Source organism: Etheostoma spectabile, chromosome 13, assembly GCF_008692095.1.
Source record: "Etheostoma spectabile isolate EspeVRDwgs_2016 chromosome 13, UIUC_Espe_1.0, whole genome shotgun sequence".
Classification (NCBI taxonomy): domain Eukaryota; kingdom Metazoa; phylum Chordata; class Actinopteri; order Perciformes; family Percidae; genus Etheostoma; species Etheostoma spectabile.
The window spans coordinates 26,684,386-26,705,410 of NC_045745.1; the positions used below are offsets into that span (position 1 = coordinate 26,684,386).

At 39.6% G+C, this 21,025-nt stretch overlaps 3 protein-coding genes and 1 long non-coding RNA gene across 5 annotated transcripts in view; 2 read left to right on the forward strand and 2 right to left on the reverse strand.

Annotated features, from left to right (window-relative positions):
• Positions 1 to 165: 165 nt before the first annotated feature.
• On the reverse strand, positions 166 to 17,323 carry LOC116700653 (uncharacterized). The gene is made up of 3 exons (XR_004334697.1): positions 17,252 to 17,323; positions 9,564 to 9,568; positions 166 to 176 (listed from the first exon to the last, which is right to left on the reverse strand). It is a non-coding gene; the product is annotated as an uncharacterized LOC116700653 (long non-coding RNA).
• On the reverse strand, positions 2,495 to 9,254 carry grk1b (G protein-coupled receptor kinase 1 b). The gene is made up of 8 exons (XM_032533978.1): positions 8,984 to 9,254; positions 5,978 to 6,687; positions 4,845 to 4,972; positions 4,564 to 4,721; positions 4,099 to 4,182; positions 3,821 to 3,945; positions 3,492 to 3,693; positions 2,495 to 3,358 (listed from the first exon to the last, which is right to left on the reverse strand). The coding sequence occupies exons 2-8, from the start codon at positions 6,671 to 6,673 to the stop codon at positions 3,075 to 3,077; spliced, it is 1,677 nt and encodes a 558-aa protein (XP_032389869.1). The 5' UTR covers positions 6,674 to 6,687; positions 8,984 to 9,254; the 3' UTR covers positions 2,495 to 3,074.
• The window catches only part of LOC116700647 (transmembrane 4 L6 family member 4), a 22,608-nt gene continuing 15,800 nt past the window's right edge, over positions 14,218 to 21,025 (forward strand). Inside the window, exons 1-2 of the mRNA XM_032534028.1 lie at positions 14,218 to 14,225; positions 20,725 to 20,732. The gene's annotated coding sequence lies outside the window, so the exon portion shown is untranslated. The remainder of the gene's footprint in view (positions 14,226 to 20,724; positions 20,733 to 21,025) is intronic.
• slc25a35 (solute carrier family 25 member 35) overlaps positions 17,372 to 21,025 on the forward strand; it is an 8,612-nt gene continuing 4,958 nt past the window's right edge. The window contains exons 1-4 of one of the 2 annotated variants that reach the window (XR_004334693.1): positions 17,372 to 18,420; positions 18,539 to 18,604; positions 18,693 to 18,845; positions 20,193 to 20,327. Coding sequence is in view for 1 of the 2 variants with exons in the window: in XM_032534002.1 (XP_032389893.1) it covers positions 18,049 to 18,420; positions 18,539 to 18,604; positions 18,693 to 18,845; positions 20,193 to 20,327 (726 nt within the window). In the remaining variant the exon portion in view is untranslated. The remainder of the gene's footprint in view (positions 18,421 to 18,538; positions 18,605 to 18,692; positions 18,846 to 20,192; positions 20,328 to 21,025) is intronic. The other variant, XM_032534002.1, reaches the window with a different exon arrangement.

The following is a 21,025-nucleotide window of genomic DNA, read 5'->3' on the forward strand; positions in this document are numbered from 1 at the left end:
GCTGCCGTACAAGGTACCACCTGCTCATCAGATAAACACTCACACACATTCACACACTCCGATGCGCAGGACCGGGGGCAACTCGGGGTTCATTGTCTTGCCCAAGGACACTTCGACGTGGGACTGCAGTGCTAGGGATCGAACCACCAACCACTTCCGATTGGCAGGCAACCGCTCTACCACTGAGCCACAGCCACAACCATCTGTCCAGGTTGGAAGTTGTGTGTACACCAGTGGGGAGATGAAGAAACAGAAGAAATTTTTACCATAGATACCATTCAATTTTTCAGTTAGGGTGGCTGCATAGTCACTTAAAGCTGTGTGGATCAGTCCTTTACTACACCCAGGGAGTTGGTAATGAGCATCCCATAAGAGCTTTAAATGGAGATATTTTAGTGGTTGCATTTAGAGTAATTCTTATTTTAGTGACAGGCGGTATCATTTTAACCCAAGAGTCTTTATTATAGTTTTAGTCAGCGTTTCCTTGATAGTTCTGTTCATTCTGTTCCTTCCACTGTCAGCTAAATGACATGTAATGTAATGATAACTTAGGTAAGGAATGTGACTCACTGGTGAGATATTTACATTGTTGTTGAGTCACTTGTGCAATATAATGTGTACCCTTATCACTGTTTACGGCTCTGAACATACACATAGGTGCAGGGGCGGACTGGGACAAAAATTCAGCCCACCCTACCACACCCATGCAGCCCCACCCACGCACACGTGCAGTCACTAATTACATTTGTGTACAAATGATGAAATAATATAAGCAGACCTTATGTAAAAAAAAAAATGTTTAAGCATTTAATGTAAGTAACTTGCAAATAATGCTTACTACTTTTCTAGAGCATGTTTGTAACAAATTGACACATATTGTCTATTTATGCCATTTGTATGCTGCTACTGTCAATCAGTATGTTGTCCGTTTTTGTCACTGTCAGTCTGTTTCTCTCTGTTGACACTGTACATATTGCCTGTCTGGTTCTCAGGAAATTTTGAAGGCAAAAGACTTCAATTCCTGCATTCTGATACATTTTTAGGCACCAATTTATGATAAAAACGTCTATATTTATGACAAGGAAATTACAAAATTCTGGTGGCAGGTAACAAGTCAAAATCGAAATATAATTGAATGTTGTTATACTCAGTAGTCCAGTAAGGGGGCTTTTCCTGGGACATGGGACACTTTGGCGGAAAGTTCATCAGTTCACCTTGATCTGAGATAGCTAGGACGGAACCAGAGTGGCAGGATGAACTAGTCGTTTATAACCACGTTAGGAGCAGGTTAGGTTAATATGTAACCAGAATACTGTACATAAGCAGAAAGAGATGGATAAATACAGTAGAAGGTCACCATGTATTTGGAGATGATTTTGAATGTTGAACTGTCTACCGTCTCCCCGTACCGTGTGTTCAAATAAAGCTGCCTTGATCGGAAAGACATCTGAACTTGTGAAGTCTCATCACTCATCACCCGACGTGACAGGCAGGGCTGCACCCTGTACAACTTCAAAGGTTAAACCTGATCCTGAATCACAGATAAAAGGCATTTATTTTCCCACACATAAAATGTAAAGAGGGCCTTCCTGTTCAGGTTTTATTACAAGACAGATGGTTCTCTTGATAAGAGTGAAAGTTATTTGTACGTACTGTCGATGTGAATTGAGTTACCACCGGAGTACGCCAAGTCTCACATTCCACCTGACCATTACAAACTTTAAACTTTTGAACCAGCCTATATTTAGAACAGATACAAATGTGAGATTAATTTACTATTACTCACAGGAGAACTGTGGATTCGTGATTAAATATTTTAATCGATTGACAGCCCTAATACAGACACACCTTATTTCAATAAAGGATTATCTTATATTAATGAGATTTAATTGAAAGTTTTAACAGGGCTAGATGCAATGGACAGTCCACTACCATGGTCTTACACTACCTTAAATTGATCAAAGTAAACTTAAATAAATATGAAAACCTGATACTTAATATACCGTGAACGTCCGGTGTGAAAGAGGAGACAATATGTGAAAGAAAAAGAAGTAGGCAGTAGTAGGCAGGTGTAATTAACACATCAATGGTGTCCCGGTCCAGCTGTTTCTACATCGTGTGTCTGTCTAATTGTTCATATCAGAGCGGGTTAAGCGTTAGTAATTGTTATAAACAGATCTGTCTAACTGAGATCAGTATCTATGTTTCAAGGTGGAGCTGGGTAACGAAAGAAACCTTCACATACATACACATAATACACAGTATTGGTCAAAATATTGGCAACACAAAATCAAATAAGTCAATTAGAAGTAACAATTTGAAGGTATAGTAATAACAATGTTCAAATATCCTTAGTTTATTGTCAACATTCTTTCAGAATTTCTGTCAAATTTACTGTTTTTCTTTTTCTTCTATCTTAATTTTCTTGTCTTTTCTTCATTTGTTGACAGCCGTCTGTGTACAGTAAAGCCATAGAAAAGAGACTCAACTCATATATTTGTGCTTGTGCTTAGACAAGATTTTATTGATTTCTTTTGAGTCTTCTTTTCGCCATAATAATGACGTAAAAATATACATTTGTTATATACTGTATAATAAATAAATAATATAATAATAATAATGACATGACCTTACATTGGCTTTTCTTTGGTCCAAATAATGTATATGTTATATAAACGTTACATGTAGCTTCTATAAATAACTTAATTAATTTGTCTGTAATTAAGGTGGGCTACTAAACGTATTGACATATGGGGAAAGATTACAGCATCATCATTATTGTAACCCTATTTACATTTTGTATTACATCATTTTATGTAATGTTTAAGAATGATGTTTGTTTGACATTACATTACATCATAGGTACATAATAATAATAATAATTAGAAGAAGAAGCAGAATAAGAATGAAACCTTAATATAGAAATACAAATAATATCAATTCATTACAACAATAACATAATACTGTACAAATTACAGATAATACAGATTAGGATTATGTGGCACGAATTGAGTACAGATTACATCTAAATGTTTTTAATTTCAATAAATACGGCATGTTCCAGTTGTTGCAGCTCAAAGGAGCACACATCCTCCACCTTTGGTTTCCACGTAGTTTGGGTCGAGGTCATTGGGCAGTTTTCCGTTCTCTCCCCAGATATTCATCTCTCCAAACACACCCGTCTCAATCATCTCTTCCTGCCATGGGATCGGGATGTTGCCAGAAGAAAAGTCATCGTAGAACTCAGTGTCAGTGTTATCCAGGACAATACCTTTGATTGTGCTGAAGGCGCCCACATCACTAATATCTTTGGCGTAGACTGTCGTAGCACTAGGTACAAACGGTGGCGGTAGCAAACCTTTGGATAAAACACAGAGGACATGAAGAAATTAAAGCACGGCACATGGCAATTTTGCATTTTATCTTTTTTTTGTGCCACCCCTATCTTGAGTTTCCCCCTGTAACCTGATTTTTTTTTAGACGCCACCCACCTGATTGCAGACGGCCCCAGTTAATGTCTTTGAAGAAGGGCTGGTTCTTGAGTTCCTCACACTCGTTGTTTTTGAACCCGAGGCGTTTGGCGGGGTCCTTGTGCATCAGGCCTTCACAGATATCTTTGCAATCTTTGCTGAAGGCTGGTGTGTATGAAACTGGATCGTTCAAGATTCTGCGAGCTACCTCGGTATTCTCAACCTGAAGAAAAGAGGACACGGATGTTTGATTTTGCAACGGAGAATTGGCGGCAAAAGCAAACAGATGAATTCAAGATATTTTTTCACTCATAAAAAGTCACCTAATGTGTCTGGTCATGTTTAGGTACCTGTTCTCCTCGTACTCGAAAGGGCCCTTTGGCGGCAATCATCTCATACAGGGTGACCCCCAGTGTAAAATAGTCCACCGTGTAGTCATACTCCTTCTTCTCGAGCAGCTCTGGAGCCATGAAACCTGTATTCATAGACACACAATTTATTAGAGAAACATAGTCTATGATGATAAATATTTCTTTTCATGGTAACATTGACCTGTAGGTTAGCATTTCCTTTCAGCCAGGCTAGTTTTGTTTGACTTGATGTGAAAATATTTGATTTGGTCAGTTACCTGGAGTTCCTGCATATCCAGTAGTTTTGTCTTGTCCTGGCGGAAGTTCAACAGCCAGACCCATATCAGACAGGCGAACGTGTCCTGAGTGAAAAGGCTTCGACTATAACAGTGGCACATGGCTATTGAACAAACAACCAACTGTTTTTGTACATTATGTAGTCACACCAAACTACCACTAAAATATTGACTGATTAATGCTTAAAGAGGTCGTCTGACTGAAAGGAGTGAGATCATGTTCAGATATTTAACAGCAAGACAGCCTGCTAGTGGCAAAGCAGAGGTTACTATGATGATTTGCTCCAGTGAGTTAATCATGCTGCTTAACCTACTTATATTGCTGTATTGTAAAAATAAATAAAACATTCACATGAATGAAGAGCAAAGTTTATAGGGTAGGACAGAGACAGTGTCTTTGGGACTGTACATGCAACGGCATGAAATGCTGCAGAGGGAATGTATCACCTGCATCATCCAGCAGTACGTTCTCTGGTTTCAGGTCTCTGTAGATTATCCTGTTTTGGTGAAGGTGCTCTACCCCACAGATGATCTGAGCTGTGTAGAAACACGCTCTCTTCTCATCAAAACCAGGATTCTTTTCATCCACATCATACATGTGAAACCTGTAAGAGATGATAGGATTTTTGTGGGATAGTGCAATGATAGTGCTTTCTGAAACGTGAGTGAGTTTGTGCATGCATGCGTGTGTGTGTGTGTAAAGCTGTATTCGGTGTTATAAAGAGCACCTGAGGTCTCCACCATTCATGATGGTCATGATTAGGCAGAGGTCAGTCTTGGTCTGGAAGGCGTAAGCCAGCGACACGATGAAGCGGCTGTGAACCTTTGCAAGAATGCGCTTCTCCACAATTGCTCCCTGACCACAAATCAAACATCAGAACATGATTAGTAAAACAAAAGCAAGAATGTGCAATGTCAATAAGGATTAGACATCTTCTGATGTCCTCACGTGTCATTTCATTTCATCGTATTTTAAATGCTGGCTCTCTGATATGGCTTTTTCAAGAGTTGGCCAACCCTGTGCCATGATGAGCCATCAGTGCTCAGGGTTTTCGTTTCAAGCAGCACATTTCAGCAGATGTCTTCTTTCCCTTTACTTTAAGTAGCGTTATCAGGTGAAGTCTTTAGCTAATTATTAGTTATGCCTTTTTATATTCTTTCTATAACAAGTCAAAAAGTCTGTTTTCAAAAAAAATTCAATTTTAAATTCGAGCCTACTGACGCACCTAAATGGAATAGAGAAAGTAGTGCTAGTTACATCTGTGCTATGAGAAATATGTCTATGAGAGAAGATGCAACCTGAGCAGAGGTCTAATCAGAAACAACTGAAAACACCTGATTGGGCAGACTTCAACATACTGTACATGTGTAATTGAGTGGACTAACTTTTGGTCTGGTTATGATAGGTGATTATAGTATAGATACATTCTAATGATATACTGCACATGCCCCCATACATGGGTCCTGTGGGTGTTGTAGTTTACTGCCATTGATGGTTCTGTTTTCATTCCGCTTGTGGTAAGGTCCAACTAGCATAGCAAGTTTTTTTGTGATGCCTTGCTTTCAAATGGCAGGCAACAAAATGAAAAGTCAATTATCTACTGATGCTATTAGAAGCATTAGGCTTTAGTATAGAGTGCTATCTCTGAGCTGCTTTGTGAGCTCTTTAACACAAGCTTCTTTGCATTGAGCCGTTAAGGTAAAAACTAACTCACTCACTGGGTTATATAATCTTGCACGTGTTTTTTCTAGTCCACTACAAGGTTACAAGTAGAATTATCTCACTTTGGGTTGTTACTCTTTTGTTTGACACTATGAATGGCTGTGGGTGGAACATTAGATGGTCACATCAGGGCTTTACCTCGTAGCCTTTGCGTTTTTTCAGCCTCTTTTTCTCCAGCTTCTTGTTGGCATACATTTTGCCGGTCGCCTTAGCTTGACAAGCAAACACTTCCCCAAAACCTCCTTTACCCAGGACCCTAAAGTCATTGAACCACTCCTCATCAACAGGCTGGCTCTCCAGCCATTTGAACTGAACATAACGCAGGAAGTACATGCTGTTCTTAAAGCTGCCTGTGGCCTTCTCCAGGTGTTTGAGCAGCTGCTTCTCGCTCTCTTTAAACAGGTCCCCACGGACATTCTTGAAGTCTTCAACAACTCGAGTGACGGCCTTCTCCTCCAGGAAGCTGCAAAAATTCTTTGAAGCGGACTTATAGTATTTATTAACAATTTTTTGGGCCTTCTGCTCTCTCTCCTTTTCTTGACATATGGTGTAGTCTTCGATGTCTTTCCACAGCTCTCCAGCATTTTTATAGGTTGCATCACTCTCCAGAAACTGTTGGAACAGGCGCTTGCCAATGGGCTGCTTGATACACATGCTGTCAAAGGTTGAGTCTACAGATGTTTTCAGGTGTTCACAATCTCTGATGTGTGGGAGCTTCAGCCTGGCTCGCATCTTCTTGTCACGCATGGCTGCTGCTGATGATCCATCCATGCTACCACGGGCTGAAACATAGGCGGAGTTCGCCACCACCGTCTCCAAACCACCGAGGTCCATGGCTGCACGTTTGTCTGCCACACACACAAAACCAGTAAAAAAAAGCTGCTGAACATGTATATTTAAGGAACCTTTCCAATCATTTTGACCCCACAGACTCTGGTGACAGCCGATTCTTGACTTTTTTAAGACAAAAACGTAATCATTAATGGATGCATTTTGATGAAATCTGCTATCATATTCTATTCTTGATGTTGCTACCCTGCTTTTTCTCTGTCATGTACAACTTCTATTGCACCAGCATGATGCTATAAACCCATTCAATTATTATATCATTATATCATCAAATTTTTGAACAAAATGTTTTACAATAAGAGAGGCTGCTTTTTGTAATAGTTAAATATAACATTTTACTTACATTCTTATCATGCATGTCATCAGTCATTAACATTGAGTGCATTCCATGGCACTTTTTCAGTATACTAATTTCCCCATGGTCTGCCTATACACAGACCTTGTCAGTGCACTACATTGGGATAGCAGAATGGCGGTGGGGAAGAAAAAATGTTGTGATATGCTGCACCCTGCTGTTCAAAAGACAAAAGTTACGGAAGACGTTTTTTTATTTCAGATTCTAGAGACAGGCCAGGATTAAGCTTGCATGCACACAATTAAGCAAGGCAAGGGATTTGGGGAGCTGTGAGGAAGGAGAGCATCAGCTCAAGCTTTTCACTTCCTCAGCCTGGTTCCTTTCTGTCTTTTCCATTCTGCAGAGGGTACCTTCCTGATTTTGTAATGTAAACTATAAAGTGCATTTCCCAAACTGAAATATATTGTTAACAGAAGTTTTCCTCAGCCTGCTTTGTTGGATTCTTGTTTATTTAAATCGCAGTTTGAGAAATTTTCTGCATATTGCATTCGATTTATTTGTGTATTATTGAACATTTGTGGGATTAAACATTATGTTAGCTATGCTGCTTTCAATTCAATTCAATTTTATTTATGGTATCAATTCAAAGACGTATCTCTAGATACTTTACAGTAGGTCTAGACCACACTCTATAATTTACAAACAACCAACAATTCCAGTAATCCCCCAAGAGCAAACATTTAGTGTGACAGTGGCGAGGAAAAACTTCCTATTAGAAGAAGAAACCTCAGATAGACCCAGGCTTTTGGTAGGTGGTGTCTGACGGTGCCGGTTGGGGTTTTTATAGTCACAAATAAAGATAATGCAACTATGGCTAGAAATAGTAGCTGTTTCATGGCTTAGCTGAGTCATACTGCATGCCGGGCCCTTCACGTGATGTGCAACATGTAGGTAAATACACCTACCTGCAAAAAAAATGGGACAGAAACTGAAAAGTGGATCAACGGATCGCGCTGTGTGAACTCTTTCTGGGTGTATAATCTGCTCTGTCTTGACCTGGTACACATAGTGCGGAAATGGTACTGCTGGCTTCAGGTGCTATCTTGACTTTTTACAATCCAATTAACCCCAACTGTTGATACCAGAGATTAACAATATAGATGATTGACCGCCTCATTAATTAACCTACATTTTCAGACTTGTTTCTAAATTTGCTTAAACAGGCAGAACACTTAAAAGTGAGGGTGTTATCACAGATGAAATGTTATTGATGGTCAATGTAAGAGCATGTTAGTATTATCAGCCAAACTTAATACAAGTAGACATTGTGCAGTAAAATGTTCCCTTTCAGTGTTTTCCTGTTATTTAAATAAGATACTGCTTGAATTTTACAGCTGCGTTATTGTACATGTCGCATTTTACTGCTGTAGATGTCTAAGGTTGTGCTAATTTTAGCTCCGTTATGTACTGTAGATTAGTTTAATCTACAGCAACGCATCATATTCTATAAAATGATCATGTATGTGTAGTGTTGCTGTCCTGTGAGAACCACAACACCATCTCCATAAAGTCATAATAACTTTTCCTGAGCTCAGAAAAACAGCCAAGAGTTTCTTACCTTAACAAGGAGAATACTTTTCTCAACACACAGTTTATCAGAAAAATTCATTTTCAAAAATCACCAAATCTGGAGATACATGGTTTTCACTGGACTGGAAGGGTGTGAAAATTTGTAATCTGAAAATGAACTAGTAACTAAAGCTGCCAGACAAATGTAGTGCAGTAAAAACTACAATATTTGCCTCTGAGATAAAGATTCAGCTGGTATCAGGGTTAAGTTTTTAAATTTGACAAGTTTGACAAGTTTGAAAAATCATTGATCATGAAAAAAGTACTTTAAGGGAATATTTAATAGGTAATATTTGATGGCAAAACCAATCAATAATGTCATATAATAATATTCTTTACATCACAGTTACACAATAGTGAGCAGCACTTACCGTACTTTGTTGCTGTAGCAGGGAGTCAAAAGAGGACTTAAATTAAATCCAACTGGGTAGAATCAAACATGTATTTTCCTCTTTTCTTTGCTCCTCGTTCTTCAAATAACCAGAACAAATAAAATTCATCTCTGTGCTTTCTAGGTCTTGAACACACTTTCTGTCTTTCAAGTCTCTGACTCTCCCCTCCTCGACCTCATTTCTAGTGGTGTGTTGAAAAGATTGGGGCATCAGCTGACATCCTACTTTGGCTCTTCATCAGCTGGTGAGGATTACACCCTGACATTATTAGAGGGAGCAACTCGGTAGAAGTTGTAAGTGTAACTGGGCGGCAGGAGTAATTATTCACAAGGTGCTAACTGAGTGGGCATCTTTCAACTGTTTAACACAGAATGCATGCATTGGTTTCAAGGATTCCATATAAAAAATATGATCATTGACTGTGGAATGATGCTATTCTTGATTAATAATTGTCCTATGTTCCTTGTCCAATCTATATTTTGAATCATGCAGATAAGAAATAATGAAAGCTGAGATGCAGAGTAAATTAAAACTGACCACAATTTTTGACTTTTGCCACACAATCTGTTGAGTGACAATCCAGCTCAGACGCAGGCTGCAGACTGAAAGTGGATGGTCTCCTGTAGGTGTCGAAGAGCGAGTCTGTTTGAAAACATACTGTTCCCCTTAAATGTAGATACTGCATGTGAATCCAGATCTTTGCAAAAGTATTCAAACATGCTCGAGCAGGTGAGCAGGAAACGGCATGGGTACATTTCAGGTAAGAGGATTAGGAAGGTGGAGGAAATAGAGAAGAGGGTTTAGATCATGGAGCTGAAGACAGTCAAACATCAGAGAAACTAGATCATCATTTCTGATAAACACAAAGCTGCTTGGATCAATGTAGCTGCTGAAAATAGACCAATTCATTTGAGTTTTGCACATTGGAACATTGGAGCCAAAGCAGTCATAAAACACTGTAAAATGTGTTGATGGGTGCAGGTTTTAAAACAACATGGACTGTTGTGACTGAGGAATCTGTGGAGAGGTTAAGTATTTCTTGCTAAAACATCATTTTATTTAAAATCACACACATCAGTCATTTTCATTTATGTAAAAGCCTCTCTGGTGGCTGACTTAAAGCTGCAGTAGGGAGTTCTGAGAAAACGTGGACTTAGCCTAAAAATTTGACGAGCACACCTTACAGGTCCCTCCCCCTTGCTCTCTGCTGCGTACAGCCCCCCCTCCACAGCTCCCCCACAGCGGGGCCTGCCGTGAACGCGCAGGCTAGAGCAGGGCCACCGATGCTTTCCCATCCTCATGGACAATACGGGGATTACTCTGAGTAGGGTATAGCTTATATAAAAAAATTGCTTATTTAAATATTTCTATTAAAAGTTTTGTAAATTTTTTCAATGAAAGGGTTTAAAATGATTTTTATGTAATCGCTCAGTTTGACAACAAAAGTAGCACTTTAACAATACTACTGAATTACCTTTTGGATCTAAACTTCAGTAGGAGTGATGAATCAGTGAGAAAGCTCAATAAGCCAAGGAATAACATCTTAGAAATATGTCTTTGGTTTTATTGCATAGGGTAAAATAAATCAGCTTTTTCAGAAAAGTACTCCTGCACAAGGAAATACTGAACATTTTGATTTGGACTGAAGACGATTCCTTCACGTGCCTCTGTGTCTGGGGCCATGTCTGACCTGTTGAAGGAGCACAAAGAATTTGTGTCAGACATTTGATTTGCAAATTACATCCTGAGGGGGAAGAAAACGTGTTTAAAAATAATCAAAAGTAGAATTCTGCATTGCCAAACTTCGACAGGGACAGCGCACAATTAAAGTTGTTTAACCATAGCTACATTTGTTGTGATTGACAAAAAAACATTTTGGCTTACTAATTGTAGGTATCGAAACAATATTGCTTATACGGAGGGTGAAGGAGTTAGCAAGTAAAGTTAATCTTCACCTGCTACAACATTCCTGCTGTGCCACAAGCTAACAAGCTAACTGTTAGACTTAGCAACAAGCTACAGAGTAAACTGAGATTTGCGCTATCACCAGTGTACTGAAAGTGTACTGTAACCATGATATCTTAGTGTGTAGTCTTAAAAATGAAATATCAAGCGGGATACTACATGTCAAGCAGAATGTGGCTAACGCTAGCTCTGAATCCGTGTGAATCCTTCTAGGAGGCATAGCTTCCTCCACCCTGAAAAGCCGCTTCGATGTTGACCCTCGCTTTATTTCGGGCTCGGTTAATTTAAGCTCGCTTTTTGTCATCGGTCTTCTTCTGTTTGCCCGTCTTTGTTTTTGAGCAGGTGTCACTCGAGAATTGGCAGTTTTCTGAAAAGTTATTTCTCCGCGATTAGCACAACTGCAGCACACTGGCAATCTTGATGTGAACACGGCACGCGCTGTGCGGGGGAGGGGTATGAGCGGCGCGTACACGAGAATGATTGACACTGCTAAGACAGTCCTCCTTGCTCGTGATGCTTTCTGACCGGGAGCGGTGTATTTCTGCTAGTGGCAGTAGAGGACAGAGAGGAGCCACAGGAGCTTGATTTTTTCACAGTATCTGTCTCATTTATCTACTGTCAGGACATAGTGAAGGTTAACAAATATGTAAAAAATACATTTTTACAAAAGTTACCTACTGAAGCTTTAATAGTAAAGTTTTACACTTTAGTGCCACAATCACAAAGTCAAGAAAGCTGGGATCTTTGGCCAGGAGGGATGATATTTATACAAAGGAAGGCTTTTTTTGGAATAAAAAACATGTTGAACAGTACAACACAAAAAAGTGTCTCAATAACAGAAACATTTGACCCAAAACATAAAATGTAGTTCTATTTAGGCTTGTTCAAAACCGCTTCCTGTCCGGTGCATCAGGCTGTAGCTTTTCAAATCCCAAATCCTATTTAAAAAGAGAGTAAAGGTGAAAGCGATTTTACATTCACATTCTAATCCAGCTCAGTGACGAAGAACATACTCAACGACCCACCCGGACAAGGACTTCAGTCTGTAGGTAAAAGACACCGGTATTTGCGTAGATCTGCCCTTTTTGTCTAATAAGCCAAAGGTAAGAGCACAGAAATAGTGTGTCTACATATTTACACAAATGGAAAGACAACAATATCAAACCTCACCTGTGATTAATTAATCCTGCGTAAAGTAAAAGTCTCATTACATTTGCACACACACTGAAGTTGTCAAAATGCCTGTAATCCTCCTGCAGCTGAGCTCTTAGTGCTCTTCAGCTGATTAAACAGAGGTGGTTAAAAACAGAAATAGAAGTCACTGTCCCTCAGACAATAATCTCTAATTGAGAGTGATGGTATTGCCCTGGTGACACAGTATTTACCTGAACTTACTTCACTTCATACAGGTCTCGTGACTTTTCCCCACGCAAAGGCCACATTACCACACCAGACAAATTCATTAAAGGTCCCATGGCATGAAAATGTCACTTCATGTTTTTTAACATTAATATGAGTTCCCCCAGTGGCAAGAAATGGCAATAGGTGTAAAAAGAGCCCTGGCTATCCTGCTCTGCCTTTGAGAAAATTAAAGCTCAGATGGGCCAAACTATAAGTTTGCCCCTTATGACCTCATAAGGGGCAAGATTACCTCCCCTTTCTCTGCTTTGGTGACTCTCACCAAATGTGTGGAGCTACGCTGACTGAGCCCAGGCTGAGACGGATGCCTTCAGGAAGCAGCAAGGGCCAGCAAGAAGGGCGTCCTCTGGTTTATCTCAAGGATTACCACCTCATTACTGAGTGTTCCAGATGGACAACATGCTCCTTGCTGAGCTGGAAATGAACAGAGCCCAAAAGGTTTTCATATTCATATTCAACTAGCTGTGGACACCATCGCCACACCTCCTCTGGAGCAAGGAGAAGCACAGCTTCATCAAAAGCCATTATTAGAGAAGCCTTGACCCACACTAGTCTGTGACGTTGAAGTAGTTACTGAGAAAGATGGAGACAACAATTGAGAAGATCAAAGTTAGCATTCCTAAAGAAGGTTAAATGATCCAGCATGTCAAAGCCACAAGGGCTGATCAGCCAAACTTGGCCGGTCAGATCTCTAGAGCCAGGAGGCTCAGAAGAGCAGAGAGAGAAATGGAAGGAGCCACACTAATTACCAGTCTTTTTCAGACTAAAATCTTGCCAGTTTTTGTGCCCATGAGCATGGGCTGGTCTGCCCGACCTCCAGAGGAGCAGCTCCACTGGTCTGTTGGACCTCCTGTCTGTCCTCCAGAGCTACTTAACTTGACCCATTTGCCCTGCCCATGGCCGGGCCGCCAGGGGTTTCCGGTTCCACCTCTGCCCTGACATGGTACCTTCTGCCAAAAGTCTCCGGCTAAACCTTCCATCCAGCCTCTCCACCTCAGCTTAAAACTGAGATCACCCAAATCTGCTCTGGATGGGGCGGTCAGAAACCTTGCTAACCAGCTGTCTCTGTAGTTTACCACAATATGGCCTTATCACAATGGGAGGCTACCAAGACTGGACTGAAAAAACAATGTTTTCATTTCAAAATGCTGCCTATTATTTAATAAAACGTTAAACAGTGTTGAAAAACTCTCAGGGTGATCACATGTGGTTGTGACTGGTTACAGCAGCAGCATCAAGTTTGAAGATGAAAACCAGTTTCTCGCATGCACTTGCCCGAACGTATACAGTACAAACCTTGTTTGTTTTTGTTTAGATCACTATTACCTACTGTATTGTGACAATAGCTCGGCTACATATACTGGGGTCTCAATGGGGTCATGGCTACACAAGGACATGGGGGCAATTGGACATGTGGCTATGTGGGTGCCCATTCATTTTTACTTCATTTTATTTTTTATTACAGAATCAATAATACCCGTAATATTCAAGAGAATAAAGTTGTTTTTTTTCAAACGATATTTGTGTAAAAAAAGGTTGCCAAAAAAATGAAATTATTCCCAAACTTCACTTTCTTGTACTTCAGTTGAATACCAAACTTCATGTTTTCACGTTAGAATTTGTATTCTTTGATCATTAGGCTAAGCTATCCAATGTTGAAAAGCATCCCAAAAGCTCTTAATCTACAAGCGGAAACCAAGATGCTCGATGGTTTAACGTCTGAGTTACAGAAAGTAGGAAAACACCTAACTAACAAGTGGATCCAGTCAATAGGACACTGCAAGGCTTTTCATTGGATGAGAAGACGAGCGTCATTCCATAGCCTGTGGAAACTTACGTCATACGTACGCTCTGATGGCACGTTTACGGGACGGATAGAATGTACGTTCAATACTAGCATCGGTTATTCTTCGGTCATTCATCCATGTACCCCTGACTGCAGCCCCGCAGACCTCAATGTGGGCGGAGTTAAACGTTTAACCACGCCCCCTCAACGTTTAACCACGCCCAATCCGGCAGCATTTGACCCTGTCATTCATGAATATCGAGCGGCAATATCAGGTGAATTAAGCGGTAATCGGACAGCCCTTTTTCAATAATAAATAATGGAAGTAAGTGTGATTTATAGTTTCAAAAACAATTAAAAAAGCTGGTTATGTTATTTTAATGTTTTGCAGCTCAAGTTGAGCAGGCTGAGGTTCGGATTTGACGGCTAGCTACGTTCTTTAACTGTCTATGCTAGCTCCAAGTAATTATTATTATGCTTTTGCGAGTTTTATAGATTTTATTGTGTAGGAGATAGTGTGGAAAATTATTTATTATGCTTACGGTTTTATTGTGTACGTCGTCGTCAGACATTTAGCGGCAATATCAGAGTAAATTAATCGGAAAGCCCTTGGACAGCCCTTTTTCAATAATAATAATGGAAGTAAGTGTGACTTTTATAGTTCAAAAACAATTAAAAAAGCTGGTTATGTATGTATGTTATCTAACATGAATATTTCACTAAAGTAACAGCAGCCTCGGTAGGAAATAACTTCTCTTTTTTTACATGACCGACGTTTGTGTGTTGATTCACTATTGGGCAGTGTGGTTGAAAACTTAAACACATTAAACAGAATTGTGAAATATTCTGCCTCGTGTTATGTACAGAACTAAACCATAATTTGTGGATTATAAGATGGCTGACCACTGTTATAGTCTAAGCCTTAGGTCTATAGAGAAAGCACTAGTGCAGCCATGTATGGGCGTAATGGAGATTCCAAAGCGCTCTTCTTTGGTCAGAACCAAGGGAGACGGTCGCCGTTGGTCCGATCTTTGCACCAAAACTTTCACAATGCAACAACCTTTTTAAGGTCCGTTCTTTACACTGAAACTGTTTACAATGCAACAACATTGCAAAAACATATTTAAAGGGATCAAGCTATTAAAATATCTATTATGTAAGCACAGAAAGTATAACAGTATATAGTCAGTCATTTGATTAGGTTTAACTTCATAACGTTTTTAAATAAAGCCCACCCACAATTGGTCTGGCTCATCCGAACTGGACTTAAATTTAAACTAATGTACTAATATCAGTAGCATTCGGTGGTATATGCACTGTATAAAAATAATCCGATTACAACAAAAACAATTAATGAATAGGCAGTATTTTGTGACTTTGTAATAATGTTTTTGTTTTTTATGTATAGAGACACATTCCAATCATACGTGGGGATGACCTCCCTAAATCCAGCAGCGACCTGTCATGTCCGTTCTGCAGGTACAGGGGGTCTTCCAAATGCCAAGTGGACTACCACATTAAGGGTCATGCCTCAGTCAGGCACAAAGGTATTACTTTTGAAATGTAGTTATTGAATACACTGTGATTAATTAATTACAAGTCCACAAGCCACTGCCGCCCCTCCAGATCCTCCACAAGCCACTGCCGCCCCTCCAGATCTCCACAAGCCACTGCCGCCCCAGATCCTCACAAGCCCTGCCGCCCCTCCAGATCCTCACAGCCACTGCGCCCCCCCGATACTCCACAAGCCACTGTTGCCCCTCCAGATCTTCCAGATCTTCCACGGCCACTGTCGCCCCTTGTCGTCGACTTTTATCTACATCACAGTTCTTGACAGGCACTACCCAATAATCTAAAATGGACAACTAATCTCACATTAAATGACATAGACCATTATATAAATTGAGATTCTATCAAGAAAATTTTGAAAATTCACTAGATTTTTAGCAATTTTTGGGACAGAATGCGTCTTCATTTCAAAACCAAACACCTGGACTCATGTCAGTGTATTAATCAATCTGCTGATCAGTATCCAAGGTATTGCATCAGATCCCAAAATTGTGTTTTTTTCCACTTGCAGTACTTGTTAAGGATGAATCTAAAGATTCAGTGTATATTGTTAATATGAAGATTGACCAAAACAATCTTACACCCTACAAAGTTTACGTTATCTGAGGTACAACAATAGTAGCCTACAATTTCCTTTTATTAGAAGTAAGCATAATAACAGTGTAGTTGGGACAGTTTTCAGACCAGCTGTGATGCAAGAGCCTCATTGGTTTTGGAAAATTATTGGGCTGTATTTATTGATGTATTCAGTTTTAAGCAGTTGGTAAAATGTTTTAGTTCATGTAAAATATGAAATTGAACAGTTCTATGAGCTTTAATGCTACGTTTGTGTTTTTTTCATCATATCATTTGTACTACTTTATCCAACCTACATCCTGTACAGTTTAATGTGATGTGTTTTTTATTGTGTTATATACTCAAAAATATTAAAAGAGCTGGTATATGTTAACATTTTAAGTGCCACATATATCTCAGAGAAACAATACATTTGAAACGTTTGAGGCTATTAAATAAATTATATGCATTATGTTAAAATCTTTTTTCTTATGTAGTTTGATCTGACGCTATAAATCAAACCACAGGTGTATGCAAATTCTTCTTCTTATTGTTGTTGTTATTATTGTTGTGTTATTAAACTTATTTTTAGAATTATGTGTGTATTCTATATTGATATTATATAGTTAGATACAGATTATATTATAATATTATATAATATATATGTTCTATTATATTATGTTATATATGATTCTTTATTTGATAACATTTAGAAATCAGGTTAAATTGATTATGATAATAAACATTAAAATATATATTTTTTCATACTTTAATGCATTATTACGATAATTTAATGTTTTGTGAAATGTGTCATATTGTATTTCATAATTAGTAAAACCAAAGATTAAGTTCATTATGTTTTAATCGCTGCATTTTGCCACATCCATTAAGGTTTCTTGTCCCTCTTCGGACACCGTATTAAATGAGTTGGAGACTTGGAGACGTGGTTAAACGTTGAGGGGGCGTGGTTAAACGTTTAACTCCGCCCACATTGAGGTCTGCGGGGCTGCAGTCAGGGGCTTCTCCATTCATCGGTTATTCTCTATGATTTTTTTGTCATGCACATGTTTGGTGTTAACGTTTCTTTAATTAAAGCATGATTTTAATTTTATCAGTTTTTTTTTTTAGCTTAATTTAAACATTATGTCACACTGAAGAATCATGCAGTTGTTTTTTTTCTGGGAGGTTTAACAATTTCTGAGAAAGTCTTCAGCCGTTGGTTCTAGGTTCTAATGAGAAAACGATCAAAGCAGAGTGGAAGGGAAAACGGCATTACGGAAAAGCAACTATTTTGTTTACCATTGTGGAAAACTGAGTTAGAGTCAAATGCGGTATTTACGGCATATGCGGCAATTTATTTAGATAAATGTGTAAAAGGAAATGAAGGTTGGGGCTACTTATAAATATTTGTGGCTTGGGTTTATTGAATAGTAGGCTACACTCGGTGATTAGCAACAATTATGTAACACTTACCGTTACTAATTCGTTTCCGTTATACAAATTTACGAGGAGCTCCTGAAGTAACACAATGTCTGCGCGCTGATATGTAATGACCACTGTATGTCGTGTGGGTGTAATAGTGTTGAAGCATTTTTTTTTTTGCATCCATGGGAGTGTGACCGTTGTTATGTATCCATACAGTAGGTGGGAGGGGGAAGAAACGACGCTGAGGACAACTCCTCTGATATGAAGGGCATGTCGGACTTAGCAGGCCTACACTCCACATCGGTCCCCCCACCGGACAGTCGTGATGGACTTCGTGCTGAGCGGAGTTGCGGCGTGCGGAGCATGTCTGTTCACCAACCCGCTGGAAGTCGTCAAAACTCGAATGCAGCTTCAGGGAGAGCTCCAGAGCCGGGGCTCATACCAGGTTTACTACCGCAACGTGTTCCACGCTTTTTACACTATCGGTAAAGTGGACGGACTGGCCGGCTTACAGAAGGGACTGGCACCCGGGCTCGTTTATCAGTTTTTTATGAACGGAGTCCGGCTCGGCTCGTACGCCGTCATTGAGAACTCTGGTTACATCCACACCGACGGAAGGGTCAGCGCGGCCAAAACCACGTTAGCAGGGGCTGTGGCTGGAGTGGTGGGAGCCGTGGTGGGAAGTCCTGTATACTTGGTCAGTAGCTGGCTTCATTTACTTTGTACTGTTACTTTATATGTTTATCATGTGGCATTGCAAGGTGAGCTGTCACTTGCAACTGAGGGAAAAAGTAAACAGTGTTCTCCATTGACAGGTAAAGACTCATCTGCAGAGTCAGTCTAACTCCTCTATTGCAGTTGGACATCAATACAAACACAAGGTAACCCAAACAGATTGTATTATTAGATGGTTATATATTAGTGTCAAGCATCAACAATGTTCTCACTTGTTCTTTCTCTTTCTGCCAGGGGATGATCCACGCTCTGGCAGCCATCTACAAACAGCATGGCATTCTGGGATTGTGGAGGGGCTCAAGTGCTGCTGTACCGAGGGTCAGCGTGGGGTCATCTGCACAACTCTCCGCCTTCTCCTCCTCCAAGGAGCTTGTGATTGACCTACAGGTTAGACTACTTCACTATTCCCTAACAGGGTTTGCTGAGGTGTAATCCAAAGATGAAATTTCGGTGGTGATACTTTCGTATAACAGCACTGTTCGAAAAAAAAACATTTCTGTTTTCGGGGTCTGGCATTACCTGGCAGGCCGCAAATTAATTAGCAAACAGTCTGATAAAAAAAAAAACATAATTAGTTCCAGCTTCTAAAATGTTAAAATGTACTGCTTTTCTTTGTCTTATATGATAGTAAAATGAACATTTTTGGGATTAGGATAAAACCAGCAGTTTGAAGACGTTGCATCAGACACTTTGAACACGTGATGGGCATTTTTCTGTATTTACTGCTATTATCTAGAGTTTAGATTTGTCTAGATCTAGAAAATACTATACAACAGACTGAATGATCATGAAAATAATCATTAGTCGCAGGCTTAAGAAGAGATATAGTTTTTAGTCTGTTGCTGTGTACAGTTTACAAAAGCAGTCATTGTGGCCCGGACAAAGCGTGAGGCATTGCACTCTTCTGGAATATAAATTTGACACCTTTCATTGGCCCCCGCGAGCTGAAAACATGGAATTTACAAAACAAGTGCACGGGTTTATCGGATGCAAGGTGCTTCTGACTCAGTTCTAGTTAAATACATAACAATAGCCAATTGATAACGGTTGAATGAGTCTGAAACACTGTTCGTAAAAGAATCCTACATCCTGGTTTAGTTTTCTTGCACTACTTCCTTGATTTCCAAGACTTCCTCTTAAGCTGTTTTTATTGGCTGTTGCGTCAGTGAGGGGGCAGGTAAAACGTGTTTGGGTGCTGCTGTGTTGTCTGTTTATTGTTTTTTATTTACTGTAAGTATGACCATCCATGTATAGCGTGACACAAATGTCCTCTTCTGTGCATAATAAACTTTTCTTTTATATACTTTTTTTTTTTAACATCAGGTTCACATAAAAACACCTGATTGTAGTTACTGAAGAGTGTGTGTAACATAGGCAGTAATAATAGAACCATTCTTCTGTTTCACTGCATGTAGGAGATAATTGCCAGGTAAAATTAGAAGTAGTTGCACATAGGTGGTACTCTGATGATAATTATAATGATGATTATGATGATAATGTGGATAATGAAGATGATGATATACTGGTGTAGTATCACTGCAATGGGGCACTTTCATACTAAAAGCCAGAAGTATAACAATGGTCAATTAAGTAGTATCGACCAGATAGTATGAGTTTGTGTAACATAGGCACTAATAATAGTAATCATTTCTCACCTCTATCATCCTGCGACCGGAGCCTCACATATCCTTTTGGTCTGGTAACTTAAGCACATTCTTTTTTTGTCTTCCCAAGGTGTTCCCAAAGGGCAGCTGGTTGGTCGCCCTCACTGCTGGCATGATGAGCAGTTTGGTGGTGGTGATGGCTATGACACCTTTTGATGTAGTGAGCACACGGCTCTACAACCAGCCTGTGGATCATTTGGGCAAGGTGAGGAGAGACTGATATGTTAGTTACACTCCTTTTAGGTTTTCATCATATTAAATGGACTATGTGTACAGTACATTTTATATGTATGTAGTATACTATACTTATATCCACATATTTTATGTATATATATGTTTCACAGGAATTGATACATGCGTGCGCGTGGCGAACAACATTCAATCAGTTCAGTATTAATATGTCAGTCAACATTGTTGACAACGTGATGCATTGTTTGATGCATTTAAGAAACAGTAGTTGGTGTGTTTGCCACCCTCACTAGTTGATACACAAGTCATTTCAAGCAAAACGCTAACCTGTTAATATATACTAGCCATTACCACATGTAAACACAGGGGTTGCCAGATCCCCCAGGGCTGTATAAAGATGTTTGTCTCCAGAGGGAGCTGCGTAAAGTCTGATAAATTGCCTCAAGTGATGTCATTTTAGTCAGAGTCACTTGGGTTGAAGACTATTAAGATTGTAAATGAGAGAAATTGTGACGTGTGACATTTCGGAAGAAGTGAGTTTACCAGGCCTCTGTAGCATGCCTCTCATTTCTGCTAGAGGCAAATATCACAATAGTTTTTAACAAAATAACTATTAATATTACAACGTGCGCCCCATGTATAGTACCAAGGCTCCGGATGGCGTGGAGCAACGTTTCCCAAACTTAGGGTCGGGACCCAAAATGGGGGGGGGGG